Source organism: Corapipo altera, unplaced genomic scaffold (assembly GCF_003945725.1).
Source record: "Corapipo altera isolate COAL_440 unplaced genomic scaffold, ASM394572v1 75, whole genome shotgun sequence".
Classification (NCBI taxonomy): domain Eukaryota; kingdom Metazoa; phylum Chordata; class Aves; order Passeriformes; family Pipridae; genus Corapipo; species Corapipo altera.
The window spans coordinates 1,629,250-1,651,187 of record NW_020884887.1 but is presented as its reverse complement, the minus strand read 5'-3'; the positions used below and the strand labels follow the sequence as shown (position 1 = coordinate 1,651,187).

General features: G+C 40.0%; 1 protein-coding gene across 2 annotated transcripts in view; it reads right to left on the bottom strand.

The window, feature by feature from the left end:
• SLIT3 (slit guidance ligand 3) overlaps positions 1-21,938 on the bottom strand; it is a 477,403-nt gene that overhangs the window by 90,816 nt on the left and 364,649 nt on the right. For both annotated transcript variants that reach the window (XM_027643335.1, XM_027643336.1), the window contains 5 exons: positions 21,125-21,199; positions 13,213-13,356; positions 10,512-10,655; positions 5,967-6,130; positions 3,622-3,754 (listed from right to left, as the gene is read on the bottom strand). In XM_027643335.1, coding sequence (XP_027499136.1) covers positions 3,622-3,754; positions 5,967-6,130; positions 10,512-10,655; positions 13,213-13,356; positions 21,125-21,199 — 660 coding nt within the window. The remainder of the gene's footprint in view (positions 1-3,621; positions 3,755-5,966; positions 6,131-10,511; positions 10,656-13,212; positions 13,357-21,124; positions 21,200-21,938) is intronic.

Sequence of the window (21,938 nt, the reverse complement as noted above, 5' to 3'; positions counted from 1 at the left end):
GTGCAATCCTATAGCTCAGTTTCATGACAACATTTGGAGCCTAGAGATGACATGATGAGTACATATTTATTCTAAAACACACCACACTCATTATGTTACAGCTTGTGCACACGCCGTCCACATAATTGCCTCCAATGTTTTTCCCCAGTGCAAAATATTATTTGCTGTAGGTCCATAAAAGCAGCTGGATGCTGTCAGATAAGACTTTATTAGAAATAGACTATACTTTTGTGGAAGAAAAGAAAAAAAACCTAGTGTTCACACACTGAGGTAATACATAAAAGGAAAAAGAGCATGGGAAACTTGGTTCAAACAGATTTGGGAAAAAAAGTCGAAGAAAAGGAAAGCCTAAAACACTAAGCAGCAGTGAGGTGAAGTTCCAAACCAGCTCACTGCATGAACGTTTTACTTCTGAACATCTGGGCCAGAAAACTGAGTATGGCCAAAAAACCCAAGGCTTCTCTTCAGGGCAAACAGGGGGGGAAAAAATGCAGGCAGTTTGTAAATATACAGCAAAGGGATTTTCAAGAAACAACAAATTATTTTCATATTCCTGAGAAGCTGGAAGAAAGCTTGCCCACGATGATGGGGTTTTGTGAAGGACTAAATGGGAATTAGAAATTTCTTGCATCATCATTCCTCTAAAAAGTCAGGAGACTTAGTGATCTTTTCAACTCTGTTCTAGATGGAAGCCTTCCCTGCCAAGGTAATCCCTCCTCCCAAGGGTGGTACAAACCAAACATAGGGATGTCTCCTGTCATTCCAAGCTCTAAATATGAAGGAGATAATGGTTTTCACATGTCTTGTCTACATATACATCCAAACCAGAAACTCTGGAAGAAAGTTGGAAGGAGTGAGCCTGTGTCTCCAGTCCACCATGCAATAAAACTTTGCTGGTGATCTTTTTTGCTGAGCTTAGGTACAGTGAAATTTGACCCAGAAAGGGTAACATTTTCCCTGTGTGCCTGTGCAAGAGATATGTTCAGTTTTGCACATTGCTATTTAATAGCTGTTACAAGGAAAGGATTCCTGTTTTAAGACTATTTTAAGACCTCTAAAAGAATTTAAAAGAACTTCTGAGAAGGCTGTATTCAGCCACAACAGACTGGTTTAACTAGATACGTGGCAGCTCTTTTCCCTTAAGCCATGTTGTATAAAACCACTGCAGTTAAATAAAAAAGCACTGGAATTCATGTGCCTGGTAAATGAACACGTCAATAGTGGAAGTTTACGAATGTCAGGGTGGTGCATTCAGAAAAGCTGCACTAAAATGCTCCCCTGAATCCTATCCCTGCTCAGGTCTCCTGCAGGGAGGGGGCTGTGGGCTGCCAGGACAAGAGGGTTTTCATGTCCTTGTTGTCCCCTTGTCACCACCTCTGTCCTCAGTGACCGTGGGATTGGGCGAGTGCCTGGTGGGAGCACAGGGAGCCCAGGACACTGTCCAGAGGTCTTGGATGTGGGAGTGAGGAAGGAGAGTGGGGGCAGTGGTAACATGGGGAGGGTTTTTAGTGTCTCTGAGCACCTCTGAGGGCTGTACCAGTGAGGAAGGTGAAGGCAGCCCTGCCCTGGAGGCTGCTGGGGCTCCCTCTAGACATCCAACAGCACTGAGATCTTCTGCAACAGGTACCTTAGGAGCATTCTGGTTTCAAGTGCTAAACAGACATCCACTGCCACCACAGAAACAAAACAGCTTCCAGAGGATACTCCAGGCTTAGGAGACAGTTCAAGGGATCTAGGAGTGCCCTAAGGAAATGGGGGTATTTTACTTATTTATTTTATTGAGTGTTAATATATTGAAAAAGATAACTCTCTTTCACCCTGTGCCCAGAAAGTTAATGGGTTCTCTCTGCCAGGTTCCAGCTGCCCTGGAGATGAGGGAAGAGGTGGAGTTGCACAGGAGATACTGTTTATCACAGCAACAATGGCAATTCTCAAACACAGAACAATTAAAATGTGTAAGTTCACACTGGTAACTTGGAACCTGCACGATATAGTCCTTTCTAGATGATGGGCAACATCTTTATCTCAATCTGGATGCGGAAGAGAGGGAAGTAAGATTGATTATTTGTTATTTACGTATTTCATTCTTGTCACAGTTTCCATGAACACATAAAATTTCTTGCTTCAGTACCTGCAGCCCATCTTTTGGTATAGATACAAATAAGGAGCTCAATTTTTGTTGGTTGAGAGTGAGATCAGGATTGAATTTTGAGACAGCTGGGACAGATTCAAGGTTATATTTTCAGAACATGAAATATTCAGAGCCAGGCAGTCCATGGCTGACAGTGTTCTGCTGACACATTTCTGGATGGAAAGCAGAAAGCTGCACTAGAGTTTTGCACAGCCAAGAGGTTCCTACTGAAGAAGACAGTCACGTAAACTCCTATGAACTCAAACTGCTCAGTTCCAGGCTATTGCCTCATTTGCCAAGAAACAGTTAAGAAATGTAGCAGTTTTCAAGAATGTGAGATTAATTTCACTCTTTTTGTGAAAGTTACGTTGTCAGTGTATCAGATAATATCAGTAAAACTCAATATGCAAAATTCAAACATAAAAATTCCTCGGTGTGGCAGTGGAAATCAAAGTAACATCTGTGACATCTCAGTGTTGGCAAGTCCCATTTGAATGCAATGAAACCTGAACAAGAGCAGAGCAGAAATCACCTTGCAGGCTTCTTACCACTGATGGCAATATATAAGAGAACACAGGCCAAGATGTATTCATTAATGCAAAATTTCCATGTTAATTTGAGTTGCCACAAGCACATCCAGTACCCTTCTCATTCAGCAACAATATTTGACTACAAGACTGGTAAAAACAGTGTAAACCCCATTGTCCCACTGTGAAGGGAGTAAAAATAATCCTAGATACTAGAAAATAGCAGAATCAGATTTTAATTCATTATAAAATTCACTGAACATACAACTAACTCAACCAATTATTTTCACATAGCAAGGTTGATGAGATTGTAACAAGTTTCAGTAACGACTCACCTGGGATAGATTTGAATATGGGCCTAAAGGGGAAAAGCTCAGTATTTCTACTGCCAACTGTTTAAAAGCCAAGCAGTTCCACCAGTTTTTTTTTCTTTCCATGGAAAGAAAATCCAGTATAAAGTAGATGAAAAGACAACAAGGAAGATTGTTCTCAACTAGGATGAATTTACTTTACCATATAATCTAATTGTCTGTTATTTTAGCCATTTCATGAGGTTTGGAGAAAGAATTCCTTGTTTTGATCACCATTTTTTTTAATCTCCTCAGAGGATAATTAGCTCACAGCTGCGTAACTCAGGAACTTATTTCCATCATCCCTTCAAACTGCCCGTTGTGAGCTTGGGCTTTGCAGAAGTGCTACAGGATTACTTGATACTAATATATGCATTTGTTCCCTACACCCAGAATTAATGGGTACAAGGAGAGATAAACCCTGTTCCCATTACAGAGCAATTTATTCAGTCAAGGGACAAATAAGTACAGAAATTACAGTCAGAACATATGGGAAGCACCAAAGCACAAAATCACTGAAGTCAAAGGCAAACCCCCCAGGGACCTCCAAAGCCTCCCTAGGATGTAATTTCATGAACTTCTGATGAAAGGGGTGAGGTAAAAGGTAACTCACAGCTCAGTCACATCCTTGGGAATTCCTTTGGGCAGCATCCGCAGCCCTTTGTTGCTGCAGCGAACCACGGAGTCCACACAGGTACACTGGGAAGGACAAGGAGGTGAAAGCAAGCAGCTGCTCTCATCATTACCTGCACAGGGAGAGAGGTGGAATATGGGGAAGTGAGTTTTCCAGCCCCAATCAGCCCCTTTGGAGATAAAACCGTTGACAAGGACCAAGAAGGGACACCCCTGAATCCATGGGAACAATTGTGATATTTTAAAGTACATCCAGCTCTTTGGGTCAGCTTTCATACAGGTTCTTCAGGCAACATGACCAGTTCATAAACTGAATAGCCATACTTTTAAGGAGAATCTACTTTGTAATTCTGCAAACTGCAGCCCAATCAGTCGTGTGAATCCCAAATCCTTCTCCCACCCACAATGTCCCAGAGGAAATGGAGAACTTAACCATTAATTTAATGAACTACAATGAATTTAAGACCATCATTTAAGATGCCCTTAAATTCATCTAGACACATGATATTCACTACCTACCCTGCTTTAGGAAGAGTTTTTTAAAATTCAGGTTTTAGATGTTTATTTTTTATTTTTTGAAGTCAGCCTGGCACTTTGTTTATCATCTGAATTGTAAAGCCTCATTGTTTTTGACAACGATAGCCAGGCAAACAAACACGTGAAGCAGAATACTCCCAACTGCTGGCAATCCATCTGTGCACACATAAAAATATCTACTTTCTCCAAAAGCGGTTCCAAAGGTCCATAAACAGCAGATTAAATCTTTAAATTGAAGAACAATAGGGTTTCTGCAGAAGAAACCAGCTCTTTGAAGCTAAGAACATTAAAGCATGGATTTTCCCCAAAAGCAACAGGCTTTGCAAAACATAAGGCACATGCACGGTGCAGGATCACGATGCACACGAAAGGAAACACTTAGTGGCACATTCCTGGGATGACAGGGAGAGGAACCACACGACTGTGTGTGAGCACAGGCAGCCCGGGCTGCCCAGCACAGACACAGAGCACACAGCCTGCCCTTGTGTGCTGCCTGGCTCTGCCTTTTAACTGATGCGAGGACTAATTGAGGCAGATCTGTTCCTTTCTTCTCTCTGCTGGAGGCACCCACAAGCACTGAGATTAAAGAATAAGACTGGAAGCCCTGATATAAGATAACAGGATGACCCTGAACTGCACGGGTAGGGAGTCATTTGCATTCAGAGGGCTGGGGAGGCACCACCAACCTACAGAGGAATAGGGAAGGCTTTTTTTTTTTTTAACTTTTCTCCCCAGCTGAGCTTAATGACTGGAAATAAAATTCAAAGTCCTTCACAAACCTGCAGAAAGAGCACGTTTTTTCAGCATATTTAATTTTCCCCTGTGTTCTGCATTTCACACCCTGCCACCACCTACCTTCCATTCCCCAGGGCTCTGAGTGACTGAATGACAGAGAAAGATCCCAAGTGTGGAATGACATCTTGTGCACAAGGATTTTTCTTTTTTTCTCCCAAGTGTAAAATGTCATTTTGGGGACCGGGATTTTTTTTTTTTTTCCTCCCAAACTAAAAGTAAATGATTCTTTAATGACTAAACTTGGGTCCCTCGAGCTCTGAGCCCAAGCACCTGGGCCTGTTGCCAGATTGCTCACTAGGATAGGAATTAATTTTTACTCTTAGTAGGAAACTTCTATCACTCTTATGGTCTCTTTAGAGCTATGACTAACTGCAGCTCCAGCCTATCTGATCTTAACATACTACAAGTAAAGTTAGCAGTGCAGTCATCAGGCAATTTTCTCCTTACTATTTTCTTTAAAATCTGCTTGATCAGAAGTCAAAAAATCTACCTGGAAAATGAAACGAATGTCAGGATATTTTCTTTTCAATACAGACCCAACAAAGTATTAAGCATCACTGAGTCATTTAAAATAATACCTAAGATTTTTTTTTAATTCCCTGTATTCATACCTGTTACTGGTGACCCTGAACAGTATCCAAAACTAAAAGACTTTCCAAGCAAGCACCATTCCCACTGGTTTCAGAGTGTTAACTAAGTGTATAAATAAGGAAGTGGAAGGAAGGCCCAGGATTATACACAGGATTAGATAAAGCAGAACATTTGTCTATAGTAAATTCATTTTTATATTTAGGTGCAAATAGTATAAATTCAGTAACTGGAAACCAAGAATAAAAATAAACTCCTGATAGAGAACAATGATCATCTCTAGGTGGCTGTCTTGTTCATCACTAAACTGAAATGTTTATCCTGCAGCACTATTTGACATGAAGGGACATTCTCACAGAGCTGCCAACATTATCCCAAATGCCAAAATTAATTGGATTTTCTTACCGTCACAGGTGAAGTCCTGGACATCTACATCTTGGATTGGAATATCCTTTAAGAAAAAGGGTTTCAAGCAGCGTGGATTTCCACTGACAATTCTCTTCTTCCTCAACCATTTTCCCAGCCAGGCCAAATGGCAGTTACAGTTAAAGGAGTTGGCCAGCAAATTACTGCAAGGGAACAAGACACGACTGCATTACAAATGAACATGCAGAAATACTGAAATAACTGCACAAAGATGAGGGGCTCCAAATCCAAGCTCTTCCCTGCCATCTGTTTCTATGAGATCCCTCCTCCATCCTTCAGATCAGGGAAGTTCTATGTAGGTTTTATACAAGGACTAGGATTGTAATTAATATCTAAATATACAGATATATTTATAAACCAAAGTACTTACTGTTTCACTTGTAAAAAAGAGGAAGCTGACTATGTTATGTACACAGACAGGGAGAACAAACAGCCTCAGTCTGAGGTTGCCTCATGGAAGAAAAAATGAGCTGGCAGAGCTTCTGTACGGAAAATGAAGTATCTAAACTAACACTGATGGAATTTGCATGTCATGTGTGAATATGTCTGAGAGTTATTATTTTGGTAGTAGAGAAAGAAAGATGATAATGAAATTTCTTTAAATCAAGAATTTCTTTGAGATAAGAAATTTTAAGGCCCAAGAAACAGGTACTTCAAAGTAGCTGAAGACCTTGTAAGCCTTCACTGGCAACGCACTTTCACAAACCTAAAGGACTTCAGGCAAGCAATTCCTTCAGAAAACAATAGTGCTGAAGACAAGCACATATGGCTCCATTGAGGTGTGGCAGCAAGAAAACAAACCCAAACCAACTCCTAAATTCTATAGGTTCTAGGCCAACTTCACAGAGCCACAATATGGTTTACAGCTGTTCTTGGCACTGCAGAACAGCCCATTTCAATCACTGCTGTAATCACACGTGGATCTAGCACAGGCTATTGGACATTGTGGAGAAGGAGAACTGGGGGGGAGCAGAAAACTCAGCAGAATGTTCAGTAATATCAACACTGAACCTGCTTCACGCTGAGCAGGATTCAAACCTACCACAGAGAGGTGAGAAAACCAACAGGTTACACGGGAGCTTTCAGACAGAAGGTGTAGAGAAGCCCTGAAAGCACTACTCTAATTCTAGCTGCTTTCCTTCTGAATTGTTTTTCATTTTCTTTAATCCATAATGGGACCACATGCAGGATGCCTTGTGTGTTTTCCACGCTGATCTACTTTGGCATGAACAGAGAGCTCGAACCAAATGACTGAACCGCCAGCGCTGAGGGAGCCAACGAACACTTCAAAGGCCATTTGTTCCACCGGTGGAAGAGAGTGAGATCATGTTCACAGAACTACCTCCGTGACACAGATCCTGAGAATTAAATAATCCACAATTGGAAACAAACAGCAGGTGTGTATAATCAGGTTTCTGGAATACTAGCAGCTCTGAGTTGTAAAGAACATTTTGCACGTCCAGAGAGCATCTTACTGAGACATATCAAAAAGTTTCAGGAACGTTCCACCATTTAATTGAGAAAATGCTCCAAAAATAGTAATTATTCTTGTCTAGAGAGGAGAGACTGCTTTGATTTAATGTGCTACTGCTCACTAGCTGAGCAGCAGTAACTATCCACAAATCCTCATTTTCTTCTTGGCAAACACAGGTTAACATATGACCAAATTCATTAAATCCTTGGGTTAGAATTTGGATTATGCTCTTCTTAGGAAATAAGAAAGAAATAAATGGGTTGCTACACATAAAATTAATAAATAAGCAAATCTACTATTTTGGAATTCAAATAACTCTGGGCAAAAAAGAACAAATTTATCTTGTCAGCAATTGCACACGTCCTCCTGCTACTTTAGCAACATCTAAATTTCATCCTTTTCCAACTGCAGAGAAGTGATTTTTTTGCTTTAATGCAGTGTACATGTCTATACATAAATGCTCTTTCCATGGCAAATCTGTGATGCAAGTTTTGATAAAAACGTAAGATCAAGGCTCTCTTTAAAGTATCACATGGGAAAAGAAATTCCCTACCTGGCTTGAAATATAAGGTCTGGAAAAGCTGATTATATGCAAAAGCTTTACTGTCCAACCTGGCTATTCAAGTGGAGTTCTCAAATCACCAACAGTAATGTTGAGTGGACAAACTGACATAAAAATTCATCATTAATAATCAGAGTTCCTACACATAAAATAGGGATTTAGCCACTCAAAGAGAAATACAGCAATCAAACTTCTAGCAGGGATGTTGTACTATCATTAAATTCAGGAGTGTTTACTCAAGGACACAGACATATTTTTAAAATCAAGGGGAAATAGAAGTCTTGACAAATGAAATATGCATATCCTACTACAAGTGTCTCTTCAAAATTGCAAAGAAGCCATAGAATATTAACTATTTAAATGGATTCTAGTGACCTGTTAAAAAAACATGCTGAAACACATCTGGATGTTTTTGAAATTAGGCTGGAAATATATTCTGGAATTCAGATTAAGTTTATCCTAGAACACTGGCATGTTATTCTGATGAACCAGTTATCATTCTGGCATTAGCTCCATGCACCTATTAGAATAATAATCCATGGAAAACCAGTTCTGCTTGCAAATATGTCCACTTGGCTGTGTAAGGACTGAAAGACATGACTGAACTCTCTGTATGCACAAGTGCAAGCACACTTCAAATTAAGATGCTACAGTAGCTAGTTTGACTAATAAAAAATAAAAACCTGCTATTTTTTTATCAATAACTTACAAAATAGATGTTCTTCCCCTGTTGAAAACCATTAGTCAGGGTATTATTGTCAGAGCTGTCCATGTTTTGAGAATATCAATGAGGCTGAGTCACAAAGAGTAAGAACAAAAGGAGCAATATTTTTTAGTGCTGTAAGTATGCCAATATAAAAATGGAAATGGAATTTTGCATGAATTTTTGGCTCATATCAATAGATGTAAAAATAAAGTCATTACAATACCCAATTAACTCCCAGAGTGTGGGCTGAACAGGAAAAGCAGTCATACTGTCAAACTTCAGCAGTGTTGTCATCTAATATATCCACCTACAACGGAGAACTGCTGGGAAATGAACACAGCTGAATTTTGCATTTATACGTAAAAAATCACTATATCCTTAAACCAATGTCTAAAGAAGTCAAAAGAACACCTCTTCTGTCTGCAGATCAAATACACAATGAAAATGTGTCAAAGAACAAACTTTTTTCATCAAGACACAGCCAGGAACCAACAGGATTACAAGTCAGTGCCAAAGCAAGGCATTCTAATTAGCAGTAGCTTTAATTGCTCTTGCTAGCAAGTGCAATAATCTCTTTTCCACAGCCGAAAAAATAAGAAAATAGGCTACTAACAAAACATGACAAACACAATTCTATGCAAGACTTTACAGACTGACTCAGAGAGTCCCAAATACAAAAGGAATCACGGAAGGAAGCACACTGTACAAGGAGCAGGCACTGCCTGCAGCACAGTGAGAACAAGCTTTCAGCAAGTACCACTTGCCTTGACCAGTGACTTGAAAACAGTCAGTAAAAACAATCTGGTTGTTTTTCTCTTTGTGTCCATCAGTTTCAAGGAGACTTTTGAGCTTACAAAATGTAAATGGATGAAGAGTCTGTGTTCCTTATGCTGCACAGAGCTAATGCCAAAAATGATAACTGGTTTTCTGGTGAAAAGTTATAACAACAAAATGAAAAGTGTGAGCAACAAAGCAGTTGAGATTCAACACTTCTTCCCCCAAACATGATGGGGAATGCTTTCCAAAGCTGAAATGCAATAGCACCACTAGTTTATTTTGACTGGACAATTAGGCAGTATTTTCAGGACAGACAACTTCCATTAACAGCAACACCAGGGTCCCCACTCACAGCTGGAAACAAAGGGCAGACTTTCTTTCCATATTTATTAGTCTGCACTTTAGTAAAATGGACACACTACAAAAAGCATTTAAAAGTATGTAAGAAACATGGGACATATTCCAAAGGAGGAATGAGAAGTATAAGAGAATTAAAAGAAAGCTTGGGTTGGGATTTTCAAATTCACATTCAGTAAGACTTGATTGTTTTGTGTTCTTCAGTTGTTCTAAAAATCTAGGCATTAGCTAGTAGACTTCTTCTGATATTTAACTAATTTAACTGAAATCCAAGAAAGGTGTTCTCACAAAATCAGACTCTACTGAAACTAAAGCAGCTTCAGGGAGCTGAAGTGTATGATAAGCTACATCTTTCTGAATCTGCAGAGGTTGTTTTATGTGAACTTCTACTGCACATTGCACTGGGCTATGACACAGCAAAACCCACAGTCATCCTGCCTGAGGCTGCCAACCTCCAAGTGTTTTCAGCCACTCCAGCTGAAGCAATTCAAATGTTTTTCTGAATCACATCTTGTATTCCCCAAACCCGGGACGGAGTTTTCTTTCCCTAAATAAGGTTTTCGATACAAGCTGCAAGATTGTCTTTTCAAAAGGAAAGCACAGAGTAACAGCAGCATGGCATGTTCATGCCATAAAAAGATGACTTACATTGTAGACAAGGAGACCAATGTGCTGAAGGCTCCAGGGGTGATAGTGCTGATGTGATTGTCATACAGAGAAAGGAGCCTCACTGAGCTCAGGCCAGCAAAGGTGTCGTTGTTTATACAGCTGATAGAGTTGCTCCTCAGCATCCTGCAAGGATTAAAACAGGGAATTAGGAACTACTGGGAGGGGATATAATTTCAGGATAGGAGGTCCTTTGCCAAGGGCATCAACAGAGGCTTTGGAAAGCACTCTGTTTTTATTGATTGGTGAAGGAGAACACAGCCAGAGGAGGGCTAGATTCATGTAAACATGGTCTCATGAATTTAAAACACATCTCTTCCACACAACATTAGAAGCTGATGGGGAGATCCATATCTGAATGCAGTATGTAATTACAGTTATGACTAGTGACAAACTTGAAATAAAAATTAAAGGCTCAATTTAGTAAATATCAGAGTCAGGATAATCATAAGTCAGGATGTATTTCAGAATTCAATTGAGAAAGACTCCCAGAAGTGTGTGACAATAACACTATTAGTTGCATTACTTCTGCTACTATCATGGGTGTTTTTTTGTAATCCACACTGCAAGAGTATGGAAGGGAACAGCATCCTCAGCAGAAATCAAGGAATAGCTTAGGAAAGATTCTCAGACCTAGCACAAGCTCTGAAATGTCATTATCATCATTAATTGAGAAGATGAAAAACAGTAATCATCCTATAAAATGATTTTTGCTCACTGCTTGTACCAGATGAATCAGTGCTGTGTTTTGGAAGATACATCTCTCGGAGTTGTTATGGTAACAATGAACTCCACGATAGAGCCCAATTAATCTGAAAGACTGGAGTATCTTGTTTCACTCCATTGCAAAAAAGGCTCATGTGTATTTGTTACACTGCGTGCCAATCAATAGCTGGGTCTGTAAACACCACTGCACTGTTGTGATTCTCCTACTTAGGTGAGAAATTATTCAGTAATTAAAGCAGAAATCCACAAAATACATGCAGCTCATGCTGCTGTTCCAGTGAATTGATCCTCCAAATTGAGGAAGCTTAAACATCTTGGTATCAAATTCATGCAGTGGACAACAAAAATTCAGGCTCCCTGAGGAGTTTGTATTTAAATCTCAGATTGGTGTCTGCCAGTTGGGCATTTAAATGCTACATCAGTGATACCTAAAAATACCAAACAGAGATTAAACATGGCTGGGAAGAAATTCAGGGCCATCATGTTTGAGGGCTGAACACGATGTTACTGTTGCATTATTGCTCTCTGTGTACAGTCACCGTCAGAGGCACCATGGTCTCAGTAATTTGGAGATTGCAGCTGGGGTGAAACTGTGTCAGGAAAGACTCCCAGGGCACAGAGACACACACCTGACAGGTGGAGTACTAAGCTGTCTGAAAGCCAGGTCAAGACCACAAGCTCTACAACGAACAGGGCAGTAAATGAGGGAAGTAAGGCCCTCAGTAGGAAACATTTCCCCAATTGTAGGTAATGCAGAACTGCAACATGGGAAGGCCAAATTTGGACACCAAAATATCTTGCACAGTGATTTATTACATTTCAGGAACATACAGTCTTTTACAAAAACTGGACCATGACCCTCATGAATGCGGCCCCTCTGCAGTAGATTACTATTCTAATGCTGAAAGAAAGTCAATTAATGGATAGCAATATATGCCCCTCAAGCCAAACCCTTTGGTTTCATATCATGGTTCACCACGCACCGTGTGCCCTTCCTGAAAGAAAGCTTATACTCACAGATCCTCATATCATGCTGTGTATATTTAGACTGCTTTATCAGCTGGGGGAAATGTAGGTCAGGTCAGCAGGATAGCTTGAATGTTAAGTATCTTTTTATTAAAAAATGCTGAATTTTGTTTAGGAGCACTGCCACAGGCTGCTTTATGGCAAAAAAATTAATTTAATATCTATGGGCAGTATTTTCAAATCCCTTAGTAAAGTGCATACATTAAATTAAAGAACAGATGGCTGTAACCACAAAAAAATGTTAAAGGAACAGCAAAAGTTCCATATTTGTCATTACAGACCAAAGTCCTTGAAATGAAACTTGAATTTCTTTTTATGCTTGAGTAAGGGCTGAAGTAATTGTGCCATACCTTGAAACATAAGAAGCATTTGTGGCTAATGAATACATTGCATATTTTAATTGCATTTTGATTCCCAGAGTCTATTTACTGACCTCACCTAGTCAAGTGCTTGCTTCCTAGAGCAGGGCAGACTATGCAAGAGAGGTACTTTTCACTTTAGAGTGAGTGCCCACTACCTTTGTCAGCTCCTAGCCCACTATGAGGCTTTTCAAAAGCAGATCAACAATTCCAATTTGGGTGGTGGAGGAGTGGGAGGATGGATAAGAGAAAGTACACAGTCCCACGTGCCTTATTTCCACAGGAAATAACAAAAGAGTAGAAGTATTAAATGATTACAAGCGCACAGATTTGGCACACACCAGGTTCACCGTCATTTTGCTCCTGAAATTCTTGAAAATCTGTTTATTTCACAGAAATAGCAGATAAATCTCAAACCTGCCCAGAACTAGAAATAAACTGAAGACTTCATAACTGCTGCAAGATCCAGCAGCAGCGCTTGTTGTCTAGAAACAGGTATTTCAGCAGGAATCCCTGACCTCGAGCAGTCCCACTGCACTTAGAAAGGAACAAAGACACATCTTTGCACTTACAAGGTCTTGAGCCCTGTGAGGCCTCTGAACATCCTCCCATGCACTGATTCCAGCTGGTTCTCTGTCAGAATCAGTTCCTGCACTCCCGAAGCTCCATCAAATGCACCTTCTCGGATCTCCTTGATCTTATTGTTGCTGAGGTTTCTGCAAGGACACAACCAGTCACAAGGAGAAAATTAGTGGTGTTTCATTCCAAACATACATCACCACACTGGAAGGAGGAGGATAGAAGGAATTTGTGCCTTTTAGTGGTTATCTAAAGAGATATTCATTCAGCAAGGAGAGTATCCAGAAACCGCATCAAAAGCACAGTTATATCAGATACACGAAGATAATTTAAATTAATGGAATTACCAGCTCTTTAGCACCTTGTGTGGGTCTTTGTGTCTCAGAGATATAATGAGTGAGAGTTTCTAACATCTGATTCATGTCCATGAAGGTATGGACAAAGCCTGGGACTGTGTTCTCATCCGGCAAGGATCAGTTAATGTTACTACCATTGAAATGGTGTCACTTGTGGAAATATGGACCACTTTTATTTAGTGCATCTGATACAAATTCTAGTATGTGCACTCATGAAGTCCCAGGCACTTAAATCAAACACTGCCAATCAAAATGAAATGAGTATCACTTAATTGTCAATTCACAGCCACTGCAATATACAGCATTATTTTCTAAGTATTTACTCTGCCTATACCACCTCAAGATGTTTGCTTTTAGATCAACATTGGAAAACTTTGATGTACAAAGGCAAATGAAGTTCTGCTGAAATGCAAAATTAATCTTTTGAATATTTCATATTTGTGAAAACCCTGGTGAACAGACAATTTCTGAATGATAAAAATGCCATTAGAGATGCATAAAAATAAATGGCATTTAATTATTTAAAACATTTATATAGAAGGCCTTAAACACACTAAAACTTTGGGCCTCAGTCCTTCAAGTATCTCCCATGATATCCTGTATAGATCATGATGAATAATCCTATGTGTTTAGGCTTATGACAGGAAACACTATTCTTTATCCACAACAAAAAAAGGGAAAGTGCAAGATACGTTCTTGCTCCCAAGAAGATGCCAAATTCCAAAACCATTATTCATACTGAATAGCACATTATTCCAGAAATGATCCCAGTACACACACAGCATGAGTAATAGTTTCAAAATCCAATTCCAGGTGATATAAAACAAATGACAAGGTATCAGATTAACACCTGGGCTACTCTGCTCAGAAGAATTGGCAATCTTACTGGGATAAAAGTTGACAGAAGATATGGCAAGAGATAGCTTGGCCTCAGATAGAAATAATATGGGCCTTGTTCTTTGCAGAAGTCATCACTTAATTAAAAAAAAAAAAGAAACTGAGTCTTGGAGATATGTTTCATGTGGGAAACTGGAGTACACTGGTTTATGTCTTCTGAATGACTGTCAGAGAGTGGGCCCTACAGCATGTGGCCCATCACCTCTTGTGCATTCTGTGATCAGAAAGAATAGGAGCACGCCAGCAATCAGCCAAAAATAACATAAAACCATACAGAAATACTTACATGCAGATTTTGCTTTCCAGAAGTTTAGTGCTTTGTGCTAACGCTCACATGAAGAGTTTATGTTCAGTGTCAGAGCAAGTCAAGGAAGGATATTCTGACATATGCATTTAATTTTAGGGCTCAGTTATTTCTCTGGTGGAAATGTTTATAGCTCAGCATCTCTTTTGAATGCTGGCATAAATAAATGCTCCCAAAGATCCCTTTCCTGGTAAAGATCATGCCACAATGCATATTTGCACAAAAATGAATGAATAAATAAGTAAATGTTTGAGGTGGGAAGAGAGGGTGAGTTACTTTATTAGACAAACTTTGACTTTCAAGTCACAGATTGCACACTGACCTACACTTGTAGTTATAAAGTTTTATCAGTTACTTTTTACCATCTAAAAGATATTTAGTTGCATTTATTAAAACATGGATGTGATTTTAATGGTCTATTAGATACTGAAGGCAAAAAAGAGCAAATCTTGGAGACAAAAGCTGGTCACCATCTGCAAGTGAACTGTCACCTTTATACAATGCAAACCATCTGAATTTTAATTGTTGCCAAAGAACTTCTGCAGACAGGCAACTTCACTCCTTTGAATTAATAATGCCTGACCCTTTCAGCAACACAAAATTGCCCAAAAATATGCCAGCAGCCTCAGGAGAAGACAGTTATATATACCTCTCCCATGCAAGAGATTTGAAAATCCAAGATTAAATGCTACGGTGAAATCAAGGTTGCAATGCAGAGGAAAGACAAGCTCTGCAGTAATGAATAGGCAAAGATGACAGTTCCCTGCAATCCTGCTTGGAGTGTTGTCAAAGCAGATGTTCTGCCAGCCTGGATTTTGTTATTTGTCTTCCTGAATTAAAGTTTCCCCATATCAGAATGCAACCAAAAAAAAAAAAAAAGTAGATGACAACACTCATTCACCAAAAAAAAAAAGTTTCCTCCTAAAGTCTGAACAGTTACAATAATAAACATGAGAAATCACACATTTTTAAGTCTAGAATTGCCAGCAAAATAATCAGTTGGTACAAAGCTTGCAAATGAAAGCACTGAAAACTTTACCTGCTCTGCAACTCAGAGACCTCTAATTCTGTCCTTCCCAGCCCTAAAAGAATCTTTCAGATGTGATCATCACATTTGACAAGGAATTGTTTTATCAGAAAAAAACTACTGACAGACTTAATGGCAAACTCCCACTTCTAGAAAAGCCCTATCCTCCTGCAACACTAAGCCTCTATAAGGAATTCTTCTTGAAATACTGGAAGACAATGGAAAAGAAACTGAGCTTTGAGATTCCTGCCCTCTGGCAGGACCCAAATGGGAGCCTATAGTCAACCTGGTCACTCGAGAAGGCTTTTTGTAAGGGCTCCCTGATTTACCCTGGTGATAACATTTAATCCTATTTCCAGACTTTTATTTTGGGCAAGAGGTCAAAATAAATTTTCAGAAAGCCTGGGTCTACTTTATGGGGGGCTGTGAAAAGGAAATGAACAGATCAAGAAGCTATCAAGGTGACATTGTTCACACAGCTCACTTTTCAGTCAGATTTCATTTACTTTATGGTTAAAGTTTATAATAATATTATTTCTGTTGATCTCATAACTTCAACACAGAACAAGCTGGATTCTATTCAGACTTAACAGAAGCAATCCTGCTGTACCTGCTGGGTTAATGTTAACATTCCAGGGTGCCTTCACTGCTGAGTTACTGACACACCTTCCCATCCAGAGGACTGCAAAGGCTCTGCTTGGTCTCACCTCAAACCCTCTATTTTTATCATATAAACAGCCTGTTCCAAGTGGGATTTCCCTAGGATATTTCTGTCTGCTGGTGATGTGTTTGGAATCTTCAAGTATTTGCTGGGAGGAAAAGCCCAGTGCTGTTGCTTTCTTCAGGACGATGCTGAGAAGGTTTTACAGACTTTACCAACAGTCTGGCTGGTTTTTATAGTGTGAGCTGTTTTCAGAAGCAGGATGGCACTGAAAGTCTTAAACACTACAGAGAGACAGTGAATTGCACCCACTGACACTCCTACCATTCAGCAGAGCAGATTGATGGCCTCACTGACGAAAAAGGGAGGTGCACGCTGAGCCCAAATGCCACGAACCACAACACACTCTGCAATATGATTTCCAGAAAATAAAGCCTGTTTCTGTATAACAAGTGACAGCTGACTGCAACCTCATTTGCCACAGCAAAATTCATGCTTAGGGGAAAGAACAGCAGGTAACATCTTTTTCCAAGGACACAAACTACTTCTGCCTCCCCGAGAAACTTGAGATTCTGGTTTCGAAAATGACTTCATGTCTGCAAACTTTATCGTGATTCAATTTTATCTGACATGTAAAATGCTTCAAATCCTGGTCTGACACTGTCTGACACTCCATACAATTCAATCCAGCAGAAATACTTACACATTAAACTTCCAAAGGCAATTACATACTAGAGGTGGGTTGGCAGTACCAGCTATTGCCAAGACACCCTGACACTTCTTATTATAAGACCATATTATATGTTCACTTTGTAACTAAGCAAGACTTAACAGAATGAACTGTTAGATGACCCTTTCGGTTTTTGAGGTAAATGTTTTTTATTGCTTTTGTTCTCAAGAAAAGAGGTCAGCCCCCTTTTTCCCCAGCACTGCATGAAGTGTGGCAGTTCACCTTTCTATTTTGAATTTGAGCTCACTGTTGATTTTTTTGGCCTGAAACAGCTGCTGAGGGAATGGTCAGAGGGAATGGTCAGTCGCACTGATTTCCCATGGGCACAGGCAGGCTCTGGAAATGAGATGCCATCTGGGGACTGCAGCCTCTCTCTGTGGGTCAGCATCCCATTTCAGCCAGCAAGGGTATCTCTGCTCCCTCTGAGTTGGGTACCCAGGGGGGTTTGGAGCTTGAATCTGTCTGCTGTGGCCAGAATACCCTTCCAGGCTCCCATGCCATGGGAGTCCCCAAGCACTGGAGGGTTTTTTCTCTGAGTAACAACTTGAGGTAGTCCTAAGGAGTTGTGGGGTCCCCAGCATTTGCTTCATCCTGACTTTGGTACTTGCTGCAAGCGAAAGTCCAAACTTGTGGATGGTGATGTCTCCCCTCACCCTCCCTGATAAGAGACCTTGCTGTGCTGAGTGAGAACATCTCCCACTGCAAACACAATCACCTGTGAAAGGCAGAAGCTTCCAGCTCCCAGGGCTGGTCCTGGAGCCTTTCTACCTCATGGGGATAGGATACCCCCAAAAATCCAAGTCATGGAGCTGCGCCCACTCTTCAAATGCTCAGAAACACATCCTTGTATTTCTCCTGCACTTTCAGCAGACTCAAAGTGCTCTTCTCTAACCACCTTGCAAAATACTAGTGGCACAGTCCTTGGAGCCTGGAAGTGACTGTAATGGGACTTCAGCTTTCAGAGACAAGGCTTCCCTTTACACTTGCAAGGTGAGGGAGGCAATGTGGTAAGAATGCAATGAAAGCAACACGGAGTTCACTGGAGAACCCAGTAAATTACTTCTGGACTGGGCTAAATCTGTCTAGAAGAAACTACATCAACCTTTTTATTCTACTGTAAAAAGCATCACACATAAAGACGAATTCAAATTTAGGTTAGGAAAATAGCATTATGCATATGAGATTTTGCAGCTAATTATTGTTGATTTTTTTTTCAAAGCCATACACAGACGTGTTAACCTTTTGAAAACCAGCAGGGTAATTTTAGCTATTTGATTCCTAAATAAAATGTGGTAACACTTTGCATTATGAATCTCTGACCTTTATATTTCTATATCAGGAATTCAATTTTGGTTTGCATTAAAAAGTATTAAATCCTGGGCTGTCACATCATACAATAAGATTCAGCTTAGAAGGACTATTTACAGACAAATTGCACCACTACAGCTACATATCAGAGGTGGGGTTGGCAGTACCACTTATTGCAGAGGTATTCTGACACTTCCTTTTTCTTTTTTTCATGTTTGCTTTATGACATAGACAAGATTTAAAACAACGAACTCTCAGATGTCCTCCTCATGTTTAGAGGTGGATACGTTTTAGGTTTTGGTTTTTTTTTTTTTTAAACAAAAGAAGGAAGCTCACCTTTACCAGGAAATAAAGCTAATAAAAATATTCTATATCTCAGAACTAAGATAATCTTATCTCAATGCCAAATCTATGACTACTTGCCTTTGAAATCTTACTGGAAAACCCAAGACACTGTTGTATGCCACAACAGACATACAGACATGGACACCTGATGGAGCTTGAGGGACAAAAGGACAAAGGTGAGAACACAAGCAAAGTCTGAATCCTTCTTAGGGTCCAATTTACAAACCATCTCAAGGTGTTCAAGTTATAAACCAAAGCTACACAAGCATAATGTAATATGGGGAGGCACAAAGATGAAACAACCATCAAGAGGAAGGCAGAGATAATTCCCCTCTCTCTGGAATGATGCTGGAGCTGTATCAGCCCCAGTGGAACCACGGCACTCTCAAATGATGTTTCTTTGCAAAGCTCCTCGACACAGATCTATCACTAGTCCTAAACTGAAGGACAACTGGAGGGCAAGGATTCAAATACCCATTCTGATATCCATACTCCAGATATTCAGATTAATTTCAGTCAACAGAGTATTACAGAGAAAAAATAAAGAAAAAAGAAAGAAAAATGCGATTTAGGCAAATGCTCTACCACTGCAAAGCTCTGAGCTGTTTTCCTAAGCCTAGGAAGCAGTACCGTTTCCAGAGATTCCTCCTCCTGCTGTTTGCCTTTAACACTTGAACACACAAGGAATAGGATGAGACAGAGTCAATACTGTCAATCAAATAATGGTAAAGTGTCTTGTCCCTTATATATACTAAAAAATGGGGGTTGGATTAATATTCTTCCTCCTTAATTTAATAGCAGCAATAAGACCCAATTAAGACCACACAAACCACATTCCTGCCACACACAGAGCTAGAGACACTGTTTCTGAGGTGTAGGGTGGGACTTGTTTTTGCCACATGTTTGACCTGCACACCTCAGCTCTCACCACCTACCAAGGGCAGATAAAAAATTCTTTCACAGGAAACAAACTGTTAAAAGAACTCCCACAACAGTTTCATGCTGCATTTCTGCCTCACAATACAGACTCATCAAGGCATCCCTGAGTGATGGGTGGGAACAGAAAGGACAACACCATAACTGGCCTGCAGTAAGTTTTAAATAAACCCAAAGAAATTATTCCAGCTATCACACCTCTCCAATTTTCCAAACATGAATCCTGAAGGTTTGATGAGGACATCTCCAGTTTGAACATACGCTTATATAACATGCATTTTTCATTGCTGTTTATTGTCTCCCTACAGAGGGAACAGAGCACTTCAACAATGTCAACAACTTTTCCTAAGAGCACTGCAGCTACAAATTATGGATCATTCACAAAATACAAGGTTAATGTTTATGATTCATTCCCCAAGTCTGGTTGGTCTGTACTTGCACAAATATAACCCCCCTCCCAAACCTGCAGTGCTGCACCTGAAACTCTTGAAGAAATAAGACAGACAAAAGAACCTCACTACAGTTGCCTCCAAGGCCCCTGAGATCTCACATGGATTCAAATGGCTGGGAAGCTCCAGATGGCAGAAACCATGTGAAATGAATGCAGAACAGCCAGCCTGGCTTGGTTGGTTACCCTGAATTACTTTGATTCAGGCTATAAAATCTTACTAAAGTAAACAGTTAAATGAGACATTAGCATAGGGTTAAAACTTTAAATAACGTCAGAAAAAAATCCATTTTGAAGACTATGAGGAGGTATCTAACATATTATCCTCTTCCCAAAACACATCTCTTATTAAATATATATATTGCACAGTGCCAGGATGAAGGCTGTCAACAGAATGACACAAATATATTTGAATTACTGATTTCTAAGTTTGCTAATTGATTCTCCTCTCTGAAACAATGATGATTGAATGAAGCTGCCATCATCTATATGTTGTAATATCATTTTCCTTTGACTATTTGAAAAAAATACACCAGCTGGAGTCACGCAATACATTCGAAAGACAAAACCAAAATGCTAAGCTTTGTAGCCCTCTCTAACAATAAGCATATCCGAATAAACTCTGGGACAGAATTCCTGTCAGTCCCTATGATTCGAAGACTTGGAGAAATGTAGCCCAACAAAACAATGAAATGTCAGCCTAGGGATCTTCGTCTGTCAGTGTGGTTTAACTGTGTCTGTCCATCTAGGAGGCAACTCATCCAGTTTCTTTAAACTCACATCAAAAAAGGGATTTCTACTACTGCAGTACTGACATGTAAAAAAGCATCCCTTCCTCTTTCCTTGTAATCCAAGGCAGTGTATATTCAAACAAGCAAGCAACTCAGACTTACATTTTCCTGAGGTTGGGTAGTTTCTTGAAGAGTCCAATGGCTTCCAAAACAGCAATGTCATTGTCATTCAGGCGCCTGACAGGAACAAACAGAGAGGGATTTAGTGCTTCACAGATGTCTGCAGAGATATCTCTGTGCCACACGGGGCTGCCACACGGAGAACCATGACCTTTGTTAAGCAAGGCACTGTCTGCCACGTCTCTCAGGCTCCTGCAGTTAAAAGAGTTTAGCTTTGAAGGGAAGGGAACATAGAAGAGCATCTTGAGTAAAAGCCTGGGATGCCTTTAGGAGCGTAATGCCAAAGGACAGTGTCAGAATGGCTTCATCTTCCGACCCACGGGACAAGGAATTATTGACCTTATCCATTACACAACAACCTTGTTTGCGTGACTGAATCTCCCTCAGCATTCTGCTACACCAGACATGCAATTGGAGATGTGGGTCATGCAAACAGAAGGGATCTGATTTTAGGTCCTCTCCTGTCGAAGTCTACTGGTCTTCAAAATTAATGTGAAGGCCCCTGTCCTGGCAGGCTTGGGATGCAAAATTCTTTCTCTGATAACACGTAGCTCCATTTTGCTATGGAGAGTCTTTGCTGTGTTTCTGGAGGTCTCTCATAATTTTCTATCTTAACTTCAGACCAAAAATTTTTATGGAGGTTTAAATAGAATAAGTAGAATACATACAATGCTAACACAAAAAGAAAATTCTCTTTGAAGGGGTTACTAATGCAAGAAAATAACCAGATTCTTCAGTTACTAAGTAACAAACATGTTTTCTCAGACTCTCTTTAGTAGTATATTACGCTTAGAAT